The sequence below is a fragment of the Schistosoma haematobium genome, chromosome 2, assembly GCF_000699445.3.
Source record: "Schistosoma haematobium chromosome 2, whole genome shotgun sequence".
In the NCBI taxonomy this organism is placed as follows: Eukaryota; Metazoa; Platyhelminthes; class Trematoda; order Strigeidida; family Schistosomatidae; genus Schistosoma; species Schistosoma haematobium.
This window is the reverse complement of record NC_067197.1, coordinates 13,330,473-13,347,013: the sequence shown is the minus strand read 5'-3', so window position 1 is coordinate 13,347,013 and position 16,541 is coordinate 13,330,473. Positions and strand designations below refer to the sequence as shown.

At 39.7% G+C, this 16,541-nt stretch overlaps 2 protein-coding genes across 4 annotated transcripts; one reads left to right on the top strand and one right to left on the bottom strand.

Annotated features, from left to right (window-relative positions):
* Positions 1–730: 730 nt before the first annotated feature.
* On the top strand, positions 731–3,783 carry MS3_00006242 (uncharacterized protein). The gene has a single exon (XM_051214365.1). It carries the CDS (start codon positions 3,280–3,282, stop codon positions 3,715–3,717), a length of 438 nt encoding a protein of 145 aa, XP_051067529.1. The 5' UTR covers positions 731–3,279; the 3' UTR covers positions 3,718–3,783.
* MS3_00006241 (uncharacterized protein) lies at positions 3,774–14,066 on the bottom strand (the record flags this gene model as incomplete). Of its 3 annotated transcripts, none has more annotated exons than XM_051214364.1 (6): positions 3,774–4,037; positions 6,543–6,773; positions 7,726–7,946; positions 7,983–8,585; positions 12,181–12,408; positions 12,449–12,509. In XM_051214364.1, 4 exons carry the CDS (start codon positions 8,113–8,115, stop codon positions 3,870–3,872), a joined length of 753 nt encoding a protein of 250 aa, XP_051067528.1. In that variant the 3' UTR covers positions 3,774–3,869. The 3 variants fall into 3 exon arrangements, with proteins under 3 accessions (XP_051067528.1, XP_035585880.1, XP_051067527.1); XM_035732715.2 differs by lacking the exons at positions 12,181–12,408; positions 12,449–12,509 and having other exon boundaries at positions 7,983–8,070; positions 8,108–8,372; positions 8,406–8,554; XM_051214363.1 differs by having other exon boundaries at positions 6,543–7,946; positions 7,983–8,372; positions 8,406–14,066.
* Positions 14,067–16,541: the final 2,475 nt, after the last annotated feature.

The window sequence follows — 16,541 nt, the reverse complement described above, 5'->3', positions numbered from 1 at the left end:
GTTTCTCTTCGACATGCATTCTGTTTAGGTCTTCTTAAAAGGTGAGGATATTATCTAGGTCATCTTCAATTCCCCTTGTAGAATCGGATTATTCGAGAGACTTCGTAACACTTCTAAAGTTGAAGACCATCCGCACATCATATGGTCCGAGTACCTGGAGCATAAGACAGATCGGTAACAAATAATGAAAGTCGTAAAGATGTCACAAGTATTCGGAGATTGACAAAGCCATAACGAGTAATCCCTTTACAATTGAAGCTTGCCAACCCAGTCAGGTCAGAAATAAAAAAATTCGAAGAATTTTTCGGAAGGCTATCGGTATATATAGAAACGTTTGGTCTAAGCTGGCTAACTGATCAAAGTGATGAGTAGTATGGCATACCCACTGATGATCTGGTGCGGATGAGTGACCGACAGCCTCCAGCTAGGTGAATACATTAAAATTAATACGGTCAGCATAAAACATCGAAGACTGACAGAGCTATTGATTATGGGGATTTATTTACTGCTAGACTTATAATAAGTAAAAGGGTTTTAACAGCTAAACTTACTGAAAATAAAGACTTCTGTAAGCCCTCGTTCTCAATTGTGAAAATGAATACAACCATAGCTGGAGGTGCTCTGTTGCACATTCACACCAGATGACGTTCAGGTCCATCATACTGTGCCTCGACAGGACTATAATTTACGGATGAACCAAAAGCAGGCCTTGAGCTTTAGCGCGAGGTTCGATCATCCATGTTACACTCGAGGCTTATGTTGTTTTTGTCATAAAAACCCAAACTGTAGGTTCGAATACTAACTCCTTACTTTTCGTCCCATTCCTGATTCCTCACATTAGTCCATAATCCTCTTTTTGACCCTAGTAAGTAGGTGAGTTTTCTGAAGGTTGATTCAGCGTCGCTCAGAGATCGAACATGAAAATGCCCTCCCCTTTCCAGCATCCTTTCTAAGCAATCAATAGAGGGGATAAATAGGAACACGGATTTAAAAGAGGAGATGCGCTAAAGATCCTCTTTCTCGTCTGCCATGGAGAAATGTTGCGAAACTCCCCTTTTTGTTGCTGCATGTTTGAAATGTGGCGAAACTGTCTACGTTTTCCCCAAATACACGCCAAATTACCTGCCTTTTGCTCAACCCCAAGTAGCCAACCTCAGAAGTCGTCATTTCACCATTGCTTCCCCTATGTTCGCCTTCATTGGTTGCTTAGGTCACATTCCGTGTTCTTCATGCGCACATTGTAGTTGAGCTACCTCTGGCCTAGACAGCGAATCAGCATGCTACATATTTACAGATGGATTCATGAAGGCAACTAGTGTGGAACCTGGACAACCTACGTTTCAGGAGCCCAATACTTCCCGTACTGTTACTTTGAGACACCTTAATAGGTCTAGTACAACAAAGTGTCAGTATGCGAAGTACCAATTCACTTTCGGGATCTTGCATCCTACTCGGGGTCCCGGACTAAGTAACAAGGGACAAGTCTGTCTTCTTCAACGTTCGACGCCATTCTGGTTGTTAATATTTGGGTAGTAAGTTTAAAATGAGAGTAGTGTGTATCACTGGATAATACGAAATGGCACTTTTAATGCCTCACATTACCACCCATGTACTGACATCTTTGTGACCACAGATAGCTCGAGAAGAAGGTCGTTGAGTGCTGAGAGGGACGCCGTTCAACCTTTTGTTCAAGGAAATATCGATGTTTTGAGTCATGGATTTAGCGTAGAAAGAAATTAAGAAAGTTATGCTGTACAGTAACACTAGAAATGTAAGGACAAGGCTACCAACGTAAGTGTTGTGTATAAATAACCATAAAGAAACAGGAATTGAGATTTTAAATGATCTTATACGTCGTGTAAGAGATATTGGGAAGGCGAAAGTGCTTCAAAGCAATCTTAGCAATATATCGGAGATTGTTTATGCACGTAGCGATATGATCGATATTCATTAAAAATTCCGGAGGCCGTTGATATCGATTCGGCGTACAAGACAAACAAAATGGGGTATATCAGATTCAAAGTATTTGAAGGAAATTGGTAGGTGGCATCCATAGCAGTTTGTTGTGACTGGTGGATATAGATGAGTATGCAGTGTTGTTTGCATTGACGCAAACTAAGTGACCAAACAATGTAAAGCAAGTTCTATTAACACTTTAGATAGAGTCAAGTCTTAAAGAAGACAGAAACCTGCCCAGTGTTTAACTTGATTCCTAGCTTCATTAATCTGGAAATATTTTAAAGTCAAGATTATTGTAAAGACGAATGTGAATTAATGGACAATCTTTTGAAGGACAACACAAGTCACAGAAATACACATTGTTTATGAAGTAAACTGGAGATATAGAAACTCTAATATCAAGTCTCTGTTGACGCAATTTTACTCAGCATAGTAATTTTGATGCCCCTGATTAGTGATATTAATTGTCTTTATGCACTAGCCGCTAAATGCCCTGGTGCGACCAAGGGTGGGAAGAGTCCACTCTCTCATGTGCTCTTACGTTGCTACGGGTATACAACCATTGTCAGGGAGGTCCTACTCACTGCATTCTCGCGCCAGGGTATTTTTATGCAGTTGAGAGGATGAAAAGCGAATGTCCGGCGCTTTAACCGGGCTGGCGGATACGAAGATTGCACCTTAGAGGAGTAGGAAAGGCCTGATCCCAAACCAATACTGCTCATGGGCTCCAGGATCCTGAGGGAACACATGGTGTATGAACCGATTGTTGGTGACTGGCTACCATGGGACTGCGTCTAAAAACTTGCCCCGCTGCCTTGTGGATTGGACCTCTAGGTCAAAGGCTCGGGGAGTGGCCCCCTAAGGAAACCACTTGGTCCGGTTTGGGCGCTCGAGCAATATCCCAACCCTCACACAAATTGAATGATGAAGCGTGGCATATATATATTCAGCGCCTCCTTGTACCAATATTTATGTATTTAAATAAAGTAAAAATAAATTTAGTCACTGGGTTTGTACGCCAACACTTTACACAATGGGAACAAGGATTACTTGCTTTCTGTATACCACGGAACGGTAGAATTTCTCCTTGTTACTAGTTGCTTTACTCAACTAGGTCTTGACTGAATTAAAAACAGCCACTCATTTAGCTTTGTCGGTATTACTAATGATGGGGACTCCCTTTGTTTTGCAGTCATTTTATCGTATGAAGATAATAGTCATTGAGGAAATTTTCGAATATTGATAGTTGATTTTATGCCAAACTATTATTGTTAACTTTTGTTTCTTTTAACAGGACTATATACATGTAATACTTCACAGATGTGTGCTCTATGTTACCTCACGAGAGTAGAATCATTCTCAGCCTGTCATCGTCTTCATTCACAACATCTTAGTAATGAAGAAAATGTTAAACTGTTTCAAAAATGTAATAATCCAATGGGACATGGTCATAATTACAAATTAGAAGTCACAGTTTCAGGACCTATCGATCAAAGAACCGGTATGATTATGAACATAAGTGACTTGAAATCAGTTGTTCAAAAACATGTCCTCGACCTATTAGATCATAAAAATATAGATGAAGATGTTGAATATTTTAAAAAGAATAGTATTGTATCAACTACGGAAAACCTAGCAGTTTTCATATGGTCACAATTAGTCAATGCTATCCCTAATAATTTACTTTACGAAGTCAAAATATGGGAAACTGAAAAGAATATCGTAACTTATAGAGGTGAAAAAATAAATCACGAGTAAACTACACCTCTAAAAAATTATTACATTACTAAATCATTTATCCGCAAATAAAATCATTGAGTTTAATTTGCTAATATATTTTGTTTAGCTGTACACGTTGGTTGGTATATACATGGGTACACATTAAATGCAGCTGAAGAGAATGACAATATCTACACGTCTATAGAGCTGTAACCATCAAATGCTCCACGGCTGACCATCCTCAGCATCGCACCAAGTTGTCGGCCAGGACCGGCTTCAATTGTACGAGGAAAAGGGACATCTGTTGGGCGATCATATAGTGCATACATCGTTTGCTCCCATCTTACAGGACGGATAACCTGTAAAGAGTACAAAGACACGAAGCTTTTTTGAAACTGCTAACATCTGAAGATATCAAACGAATACTAACTAGTCATGCCTCCGAAGTAGCACGAAATAGATTTACAGAGAAATAACGAATAAACAATTATCCAGTAACTCGAAAGGTCCGTACAGATTGCTCTCAAAAAGAGTATTAGGACGAAAAATTGTTTTCAACAGTTTAAATCTCAAACGCCATGATTATAAATTTGCAATTACTGTGTTACAGGGATAAAAATAGGAGATATACAAACAAGTTGTGGCTGGACCATAAAATTTTATTAGTTATAATAATGGACAATTACAATGAATAAATACTTCAAAACTATATCATTGTTTTACTGTGCAATAACACACAAGCCATGCAATCCGCACTTAATCAGTTGGCAATCAGTGTCCGTAGGTATGGTATGTGCTTTGCACCTTCGAAGTGCAAAGTACTTCTACAAGACTGGCAGGATTCTAATCCTGCACTCACTCTGGATGGTGAACAGATAGAAGTAGTCGAGAAGCTCGTGTATCTAGGTAGCTGCATAAGTGCTGGTGGGGGTGTGAATGATGAGATCAATGCACGTATAGTGAAAGCCAGAGCGGCGTATGCCAATCTGGGCCACCTTTCGCGCCTTCGTGATGTTAGTCTGGCTGTAAGAGGTCGTATCTACAGCGCATCGGTGAGAGCAGTTCTGCTCTATGCTTGTGAAACCTGGCCTATACGAGTTGGGGGTGTTAGGTCATCGCTGTCCTCGAAGGACTGCTGAGATCCAGTGGCAACACCATGTTAGTAATGCAGAGGTTCGGTATCGTGTGTTCGGGCGCAGAGACAGTAATCCAATTGGTGTCACTCTCTTGAAACATCGACTTCGGTGGCTTGGACATGTTCTACGAATGTCGTCCCAGAGGATTCCACGTCGTGCATTATTTGCCGTCGCTGGGACTGGTTGGAAAAATCGGAGAGGTGGTCAGTGTATGACATGGTGTCGTGGTATGAGAGAAAGCTACAAAGGACTGGCTTGTGTTGGTCCTTCACGACTCCCTGACTGGGGTACGAGAGATGGTGCGACACAGTGGCTAGAGAAGTTATCAGATATGGCTGAGAATAAAAGCCAGTGGCGATCCTGCTGTAACCTTTTAATTTCTTCATAAAATGTGATTGTATCTTTCTTAACAGAAAGAATTCTGGTTATACCTTACCGTTTCCCCCATTATTATCATTATCATTATTACACTACCATACACTAATCTGTGGTCGTTATTGTTCTTTTTTTCTTATGCGCACCTTACATTCTCTATCTCTTCCCATTCTCATTGTTATTGCGTGGCGCTTATGTATCTGTTGCCCCCTTGTACCTATATTTGTGTTAAAATAAGTAATAAATGTGTATACATTTCTGTCGACTGGTCTGTCCGTATAATAACAAATGCTATGTTTGTCTAGCCCTTACTGCTGATTGACTACAGGGAGTGTCACTTTCTCTGAGATCGGAGACACAGATTTCTGGTGACTAGCAATCAGCGCGAAACTTATTTCTTGAGTTTTTTATGCGCCACATGCAACTAATTGAAATATCGCGTTTGTAAATTTGAAAGTCTATTTTTAAAAATGTTAGGAAACCTACCTTTGGACGGTGAGACATTTATTTTATTCTTTAATGAAGATTGTATTTTGATAGCAAATCACTAAGACCGTCCTTACTGCGTGAAAAATTAATGGCTACTACTTTTCTACATCAGGTATATTTTTAAATGTTATTTAGTGATATACTAAGTAAATCTAACAGAAGTAGTCTTTTATTAAGCCACAGTGAGTCCCTATTCGTATTACTACATATGAGATGAGTAGGATGAATGCTAACTACACATACCCAACTTCTAACCGTAAGCAAGGTAATTTGTTAATTATGGAATTATATCGATAAATTGAGTCTCATATCATACTTAGACTCAACAGTCCGTCTAACATTTATTACCGGAAATGGTCAATATCAGGGATCTATTAATTGTTCAACACGTATATTGTTTTTAATCACATCACTGAACGTATGCTTAAGTAGTTGGGTTAGTCAGTCATAAAGATTGTAACAAATATGTATCGATCCAAGTTACTATCACACAACTAGGAAGGATTCAGTTTACAAGATTATTAGCAAGAACCGAAATAATGATAGTGAAAAAAATTAGACATTGAGGAATACGATTTGAAATGAATGGATTTGAGGAATAGAAATGATATTGATGAACATGACTTAAGGTAAGATAGGAAATGAATGCAACTATATCATTGTGATCGACTCTGAGCCATTAAACGTAAATGACATCTCTCCCTGTGAAACCTCGAAAAATAGTTTTATGACTTACGAGTGAATTTCTAGAGTGCTTCCTAGAATGACCTACACCGTTTCTTGTAAGTGCGAAGCATTAAAAAAATTTCAAATGTTTATGCTAGCATTAGCTTTCTTACAAATTCTTAATACAGAAGTATGTACCTGCATAGCAAGTTTTCGTTTAATATTCATTGTACCTCTATACGGTAACACATCTACGGCACTAATAACAGGTATCGAAGGTCTCCGGAAATTCCCCATCCTATCTAGTGAATTAGCAATAACTTTCCGGGCAGAGAACATCAAAGGAGTATGAAAAGCCCCATCAACTGGTAATCGTTTAGTTCGACGTATTCCAAATTGACCAGCATGATCTTCAATAAAGTCGATTGCCTGAAATTATTTGATAGGAAGATTTAAATCCAAATGAAACTAGGGAATAACTATTTTATGCAGTTAATCTTAACAAAATCAGTAAAAATTTAAGATAGTAGCTGCTTATCTACAAGTGCATGATATACGCAGCTGTAAAACAAAACCATATAGTTTCACTGAGCTTAAAATACTACATTTCCGAACTATTTATTTAATAGAAGTAGATAAGCTCATAATCTATGTTGATAAGGAGACCTCTAAGTAGGATGTAACTCTAAGGGTAGAGCGTGAGTTCTTAACGTTTGTATATCAAATGTGTCTAGTTTTTTCACCAAGGAAAACTGAACATCGAAGCTGTTTATAATTACCCATACTTGATAAATAAAAACAGAAGGGCTCATATGAATATTGACATACATGAGAAGGCAGGTGCATTGGCGAATTTGTGATGAGAACAACACTAATTGGATGCACAAAGAATAACAAATTTACGGAGTTCTGTTGTATATAATGGTTTCATGTATTAAGTAAGCGATAAATCACCCAGTGAACAGAAAGTCAGATTGAAACTAAAATAAACCAGTCTCCGGAAACTAATTGAAACGTATTTTTACTGAAGTTGAGCAGTGTATTAAGTCAAACAACCACAGAAGTACAATCTAGATGGGATGGCAAACGAAAATCCAGTAAGGAAAAACACTACATAATAATGACCACATCTTTTGAATCTGTGACTCTGTATAAGTACGAAGATGTAAACATTAATGAAGGCATTTTTATCCTCTGTGCTGATTCTATTTAATGCAATACTGACTATATTATTTAGTAATTAAATCAAGAGATATTTACAAATCCTTTTCTATAACTTAGAAATATAGTAAAGATATTGTTGATAGGTAAAGTAAGGGATTATGATAGGCAAGTATTGTATGGAGTTCAAAAAATATTATCCTGATTTGAAATATATTACCTCTTTATTTCCAGCGATAACTTTGCAATCTGGATATAAATAGTTAGCAACTTTACAACAAGGGTTCTGGATTTTATGGCGAACCTCGCAATGATTGATAGCTGCTGCTATACAAAGTTTTAATGGGGATCCAGGATTGAGGAAAACAGTAACCATTGCTCCAGCTTTTTCATCACAAGCTTTTTGCATGGCTTCTGCTCGGACACGAATGATATGCAGACCTGTTTTCATTAATATATGAAAATAAGTAGACTCACCTTCTTCATACGTCAGGGCACCCGAAAACACTAAAGCACTGATCTCGCCGAGACTAAACCCTGCTGTAACCACGCAATTTCTAATTAACTTAAAACATATAGCGTGAATTATATGGCATAGAAACCTCGTCATTTTCTTCTCGAAGCTTTACAAGGGCTGCTAAAGAAATTATAAAAGTAGCTGGTTGACAGTGAATGGTTTTTGATAGTTTTGAAGCAGGACCCTCAAGGCAAATACGAAGAATATCTGTTCTCAATATTTCATTGGCACATTGAAACATTTGCCTTATCTTCGGTAACTTTACAAGATTTTTGCCCATTCCGACAAAATGAGATCCTTGTCCTGGGAATAAAATTATGGAAGTTTTATGTGGATCATTATCAGTTGCACTTAAAAAATTTCCTCAGTGATACTAAAAGTACCTTTTGCCATATACAGCCCATTTATATCGAGGCTTTGTTAAACATTGTGAATCCCCGGAATCACTAGAAAAATTGCATCGTCGGAATGGACTGTGAGATAAGCACTCATAAACGATCGATTTGGTAATATAAAATGAAGAATTCCGCATTTGATGAAAAAGTTTAAAGATTGGTGATAACCTGTAGAAATAGATATGAAAATTAATATTTAAAGTTACGTTGAACACAAAAATGTATATTGCTGAGTATATTTTTCTTTATAAAACTGTATGGCATGACTTACTTGTCTATGGACTATTTAAAGTTTAGTTTAAAAGCTATTATCATAAAGATCTTGGTATTAAGTTGTAGTAAATTTATTTATTTATTTGAACATAGAAATATTGGTACAAGAGAGCGCCAATATATATGCGCCACACAAAACAATGAGAATTTAAAGAGAAGGAAAAAGAAAAAAGGTAAGGAGCGTAAAAAAAGAGAACGATAACGAAGACATTGAAGTAAGGTACTGTAATAAAAATAATAGTAATAATGGGGGAAACGGAAAGGTTCAATCAGAAGAAATCTTTCAGTTAAGGAAGATACAATCACTTTTTATGAAGAAATTAAAAGGTTACAGCAGGATCGCCACTGGCTTTTATTCTCAGCCATATCTGATAACTTCTCTAGCCACTGTGTCGCACCATCTCTCGTACCCCAGTCAGGGAGTCGTGAAGGACCAACACAAGCCAGTCCTTTGTAGCTTTCTCTCATACCACGACACCATGTCATACACTGACCACCTCTCCGATTTTTCCAACCAGTCCCAGCGACGGCAAATAATGCACGACGTGGAATCCTCTGGGACGACATTCGTAGAACATGTCCAAGCCACCGAAGTCGATGTTTCAAGAGAGTGACACCAATTGGATTATTGTCTCTGCGCCCGAACACACGATACCGAACCTTTGCATTACTAACATGGTGTTGCCACTGGATGGCAGCAATCCTTCGGAGACAACGATGATCAAACACAGAGAGTCGTCTGACATCCTCAACTCGGAGAGGCCAGGTTTCACAAGCATAGAGCAGAACTGCTTTCACCGACGCGTTGTAGATACGACCTTTTACAGCCAGAATAACATCTCGACTACTTCTACCTGCTCACCATCCAGAGTGAGTGCAGGATTAGAATCCTGCCAGTCTTGTAGAAGTACTTTGCACTTTGAAGGTGCAAAGCTCATACCGTACCTACGGACACTGATTGCCAACTGATTAAGTGCGGATTGCATGGCTTGGGCATTATCGCACAGTAAGACAATATCATCCACATACTCAAAGCAACAGATCCACACCACCATTACTTACATCCATCAGAGCTGTTTACAGAATGTCATCGATGGCAAAGTTGAAGAGGAATGATGAGATTGGGCAACCCTGTCTAACCCCACTGCTCGAATGGAACAATGGAGAGATGTAGTTGTGAGCCCTCACTCTGCCTGAGGTGTTTATATATAGGGCTTTTAGGATGTTAATAAACTTCTCAGACACACACCGCCTAGACGCCCGACCTGAGCACTCAAGTCTCCGGCTAGTACTACAATATCTGTCGAACGCACTTTCTGGAGAAAAACAGATAACTGATGATAAAACTCATCCTTGATTGCATCCGGGCTGCAATCTGTCGGGGCATAGGCGGAGATGACGAAAAGACATAGTTTCTCACGCCGATTTCTCACTTTGATGGAACTTTCTAATCTAACAGCACATAACCGACTGTTAATGGGGATCCAATCGACTAGTGCTGCCTCAGCTCTAGCGCTTAGTGTGACACCAACGCCTGCAAGACCAGACGAAGATGCCACAGGGTCCCTGAATAAGCGCACGTAAAACAAGCTTTTTGAAGTGACAGATGTAGAGCGAATTTGTAGTACTTCGCTAGAGTCTTGAATACGGGTCTCGGATAGACAACAAACATCAATATTAAGACTTTCCAAAGACATAGCCAGCCCTATCTGTTGTCCAACCTGCATAAATGTGCGAATGTTGAAGGTAGCCAGTTTGTGAATGGTGCACGTGGTTTCAGAAAAACTGCTTCAGTACTCATATTCGGTGGTAACATACAATTTTCAACCGGACAGTGACTCGAGTACGTTTAGATAGAGTCGAATTTCCACCAAAGATGAGCTGCTGTATAAGTCGAAAAAATAAGTATAGACAGAGTAGGGATAAAAGAGGGTGAATAATGTCGTAGTAAATAATAATAATAATAGTCACAATAATAGTAATAATTTGAATCATTTGATTGTTAGTTGAAGCAAGAAAAGTAGTTTCAATAATTAAAGGCAGTTCATCATTTGTGTGTGGGCTGTGATGCTGCCCGGGTGCCCAGACCGCAACAGGTGGTTATCTTAGGGGGCCACACCCCGAGCCTTTGACCTGAAGGCCTTACCCACAAGGCAGTGGAGCATCGTAAGGATATGCAGTCCCATGGTAGCCGGTGACCGAAAATTGGTTCATACGCCATTTGTCCCCGCAGGATACTGGAACCCATGTGCACCATTGATTTGGTTTGGGATCCGGTTAAAGCGCGGGACATTCGCTTTTCGTCCTCTCATTTTCGTAAACAACACACCTGGTGCGAGAAGGCAGTGAGTAGGACTTCCCTGGCAGAGGCTGTATACGCGTGGCCGTGTGAGAGTATTTCGAGAGGGAGGGCGAACCCAACCCGCTCTCGGTCATACCAGGGCATTTGGGCGATTCACGATTTTGGAAGTGCCATTTTGTGACTATGGAAAGCCGGGAAACGTTGACTGTTTTTGTTATGCTGGGGACATATGGTTTTGATGAATAACTTTAACCTACACTTCTGCTCAATAACTTTATGTGACTGGCTTCATGTACTTAGTGTTATCCTTTATTAAATTGCAACCCCAATTGGTGGAAAGTGATGGAGAATCTTAAAAGTTGGAATCCTTGTTGAATACCAAAGGATTGAAAATCCCAGAAACTCCAACGGACGATCAAACGTCTACAGCACATTCGATAAGTTGAATTAACGTTCATTGAAATTACAAGGAAATAAACTAATGACCGATTGGTTCCCAGGCAAAACTATTAACATATATGATGCATTAGATCGTTGAATCTGATTGGACTATGGAGAATATTACCCTAGTGAAACTCACGAGAATTACTGCAATCAGAACAGCACATTTTACAAAATGACTTGCAGTTAAGTCTGAGTTTTTGTACTTCCAATGACCCAGTTATTTATTTTGAAACCATTTGTAGACTCAAATTTATCAGAAATAGACCTAGCGAAAGCAATATTAAAGGGCGCTATAACCTCTTTTTCCAGTCACTCAACCGTGAGCGTCATACGACAAATATCTATCGGTTCAAGTCCATGTACCGCAAAGATACAGCGAGATAACATTAAGATGAATATCATGGTAGTGGTAATAACAGTGATGGAAAATATATTAAACACAGAATATGGTTTTAGTGGTGAATAGACTATGGATGTTGAAGCTTAAAATGTGGGGGCAGATAAGGAACATATGCTCCTAGGTCACTAACTGAATTTGTGCGTCTTAAATCATTAATTACAACCATCGTTAGGATCCCGATCACATAGTTTGTATCAGCCAACACAGATCATGCTGATATACATTAACATTGCATAACGATCTCACGTTTCGGTCCAGTCACTCATGGCTTTTATCCAGCCAACAACCATACTAGCTATGAATGAGCATCGATGTGAATAGTCGTTAGTAAAAATAATACTAACTGAAAGTTATTTTCCCAATACCAACGATTTATACTTCACTAGCACCGAATGCCCTGTACTTCGCTTGAGTGAAATTGAGTTCTGTTTCAGTGATGTTTCTGGACTAGATTTCAAAAGGTGGTCAGGTGACACCATGTCAAAAAGTCTGGTCTCCACAAGCACATGCTTAACTAAAAAACTCCACAGTCAATACTTGGTATTCGCTGATGTTCTTTGTATAAAAACTAACTTTTTAAATGCGTAAGCTAACTATGATATATAGATTTACTTAATGTCCAGACACCACCCACATACTATACCACGGCAACGCTCCTAGGGTATCGTTCACTGATGGGGGTTGCGAGCACTTGAAGGTCAAACTGTCGCAAAATGATTGGTGCGTCACATCGACAGTTCGTGAAAATTTTCAGAAGCGGTCAAATCAGATTCAGATTTGTGTACTAAGGACAGAAGGCCTACGGCCTATGTTATTCCTTTTCTAGTATGCTTCTGTGAGTGTCCAGTCTTCTCTTGAAAGAGTCAATTGAAGGTGCGGACACCACTGCTTCAGGCAGCAGGTTCCAAGTATTGATGACTCGGTGTGAAAACCTGTATGCCACGGGTATTTTGTTCGTTCTTGGCTTTTCTACTCGCCTGCTATGTCCTCTGAGGTGTCCCGATCTAGTGGGAAGAAAGAGAGAGAATAAGTTAGGTCCGAAATCACTTCTCAGTATTCTGTACATTTTTAGATTGAATTAAGTTCAGCCACACCATGTCTGGTAACGTTCATTCTTCAAGTAACGAAGACGATGCCATCGTGATGATGCATGATATAGGACGAATCTTCAATGATATTATGTTATCTCGAAGATTTACAAGTTGGGACAATTTTGAGACCTGTTTGAAAGAAGTACATAAGGTAATATGATTTTTGTGGTTAATAATTATTTTCTTAGTATACGCATACTAAGTACGTTATGTCAGTATGCAAAAAGAACAGTGATGATCCAACTCTAAAGTACTTTTTCGTGAGATGTCTGTACATATGGACGTAAACGCACATCCAAGCCTTTTCAACACTGGCACACGAAACATAAGGCAACGCAGCCGCTCGAAGACGCCGATCTTCAATATCCAATAAATTCATCGATCTGTGAGAAAGATTGAAAAGGGCGAAGGATAGACATAAATTTTCAATAAACACGCTTGACTTAAGGGATTGGTTCGACGTCGTCGTTGATTATGTCCCTGACCTTTGCACATACCGTCAGTCGTTACTATCTATTGAATGGTCTAGTAAGGTCGTTAGGTTGGTGTCGTTTTAGCGGCTTTGCTATTCGTCTGATACTAAGTGGATTGCCTAATTAGACTATTTAGAGGAAGCGAAATTCATAACAAGCTTTTCTCAGGTGATCCTGTGGAAGGATAAGACCCAAAAATATATAATGAAGCATGCACCTGGTTTCCTGCTGGACGCCATGTACGCCGGCTTAGTGATATTCACCCTAGTCTCCAGTGGTTTATATTTTATTGACCGGTATACCTATCTCGTCTTATGATTCGGTGGTGTTTTCGTTACTTTCGAGTTGCCTGATCTGAGAAAGGGCAATGTGCAGTGCATGACGGTATTGTTGTGTGCTAGGTTCAAAGAGCATTGCATGCTATATACACGCAAATCCATCCACATAGTTACACTCGTTACCTTCCATGGAGGTGGATGGGCCGCTCACCAGCATCCTACATCCAACTCTGTCCTGGGCAGTCCTCTCCAGCTTTTAGTGGCCCGTGGATCTGACTCCAATTAGATCGTATGAATGTTTGTTGTCACATATCCTCGTATATAATTATCGACTTAAATCACGTTAGTTTATCATGGAATTAAATAAGCCGAGTAACGAGAATGGACTTGCGAATACATATATTTTGTATATAAGGCGAATGGAATAGAGAGAAGAGAAAGGACACAGAGTAGAGATGGCAGGTGAGCCATCTCCCCTTGAACCAAGCGTTGATCAATATTTACAGTTACATAAAAGTAGGTTACAGACATGTGATGAGTAATGAGATCAGAAGTGTACACACACCCACGTGTTCATATAAAAACAGATAAGATTTATAAGCGAATAAATAACAAGGTCAGAATGTGACTCAAGTAGAATGAATGAAATGGTCTGTCCGAAAGCTAGAATAAGGTATATGGACTTAACATAATAACCGACACTAGAAGCTCTTTCCAGTTACTACTCAACCTTTCTGTGTCTGCCTTCAATTTCCAACGCAGTGTGTTCCTTGATCTCCATTTATTCCCCTTCCATTTAACACTCCAAGTTAGTAGTTGCATCGTGATAGAGTTTGATAGTTTGGTCAATGTGTGTCCTGCCCACCTAAAACGTCTTTTCCAAATTTCATCCTCAGCTGGAAGTGGCTTCTCACCCATAGCAGGCTGTTACCGATAGTATCCGGTCAACAGACGTTGAGTACATAACAAACAAACTGCCAATATTCAGTGTCAACACAGAGCTAACGAAACTAAATTTATTCGATTAGATCAGACCACGTCCTTCTGTATAGAGTTAGTGGTGTTAAATATAAAGTGCGGTTAACAGAGGCCTAAATAAAGGTTAAAATACAAGACAGGGGAGAGAAACGAACAAACTAAAATACTGTTTGATGAGACAGAGTGTAGAGGTTTTTAGCGTGTTCTTTCATCGAAGATACTTCCCAGACACGTGAAAGATTCCACATTTTCCAGGGCTTCACCAACAAGTGGGATTGGGTTGGTGTTCTCCGGCTTGCATTTGAGGGTCTTGCATTTCCCCTGAGTATTATGATTCCTGTTGATGCACAGGCTGCTGCTACACTGTCTGTCTTCAACTGCATTGATTGGTATGTATGGGATGGAAGAACTAGATCATCTGTGAAGACCAAATATTTTAGTCGACTCCGAGCTATTCATTGTATTGCGTGCTTCTCTTCAGGTGTCGAGGTCTTCATAATCCAGCTGACCATCAGAAAAAAGGGAGGGTGAGCAGCCTTGTCTAACTCCAGTCACACTTGGAATGCATCTGTCAGTTGTCCTGCATGCACGACTCTGCAGTGTTGTCCGTCGTATGAAGTCCGGATGATGTTGACGATCTTCTCAGGTACACCATGATGTCAAGGAAGAAGTTTCCATAAAATCCTCCTGTCCACCCTACCGAATAATTTCTCAAAATCAAGGAAGTTGATATGTGGTGACGAGTTCTAATCAACAAATAGTTCAAGGATGATCAGTAGTATCACAATTCAGTCACACGACCGATCCTTACGAAATCCGAACTGTTGATCTTGAGACTGGGCATCCACTTCAGTAAGACTCTGTTGAAGACTTTCTGTGGTACCGACAGCAGTGTGATTCCTATGTTTGCTCAGATCTCCTTTCTTTCGTATCTTGATGAGGTGTCCTTCTTTGCAAACTATCTGTGGCACTTGTTCTTCTTCCCAAATCTTTCTGAATAGGATCTGAAGAATCCTTGCACTCACTTCTATATGTGGCTACAGTGTTTCGGCTGGTATATTGCCAGGTGCTGCTGCTTTCCCACTCTTGATTTGTCTCATGGTCGGTCATCCTGATTTCTTTGATCATCGGTGGAGTGACATCGATAGGAAGGTCTTAAGTTCCATTTTAATGCCTGGTGGATTCAATGAAGCTAATCTATTCAAGAGTTCCTGGAAGTATTCTACCTATTTCTTCCACTGTTCTTCAATCTCAGTTATCACCTTGCCTCCTTATATTTGAATGGTCACACCGCTTTACAATATATCCCCTCTAGTTTCTCTGTTGCATCATATGATTGTCTCATAATTCCATATTTTCCAGCATTTTCGGCTATCATTGCTAGTCCTCACACGTATTTCAGATTTTCGGTTCTGTGTATTCGGTCTATGCTTTGACTTTGTCTATTCTCGTTCGGTTATTGTTAATTGCTGTCTTCTTGTTCTTCCTTTCTTGAAAATTGTCCACGGTTTCAATAGAGATTCATTTCTTGTGATGATGCTTCTTGGGGCATAAAGCCTCCTGATATGTCGAAGTTGGTGTTTCTTTGATCCATTTCCAAATGTCATAGTTTAAATGGTTTACTCTGGTCAGGGTTTTTTAAGCAAGGTGGTTCCCTACAGAATAGAGTTGCTGGCCCCATTCCTTACCCTCCTGCTTTACCCGGGCTTCAGAAAACGGGCCCCTTTCATGACTGGGGTGCGAAATAAGATGCGACGAGTGTTAAAGCTAAAACCGTGACGCCTGTTCTGATGGCCAAAGAAAAAACCTGATGGTCTAATGCTGACAAGCACTCAAAAAGTGCGACTAAATATTTAGGTAAAAGTACATCGTTCCCACACTAAAC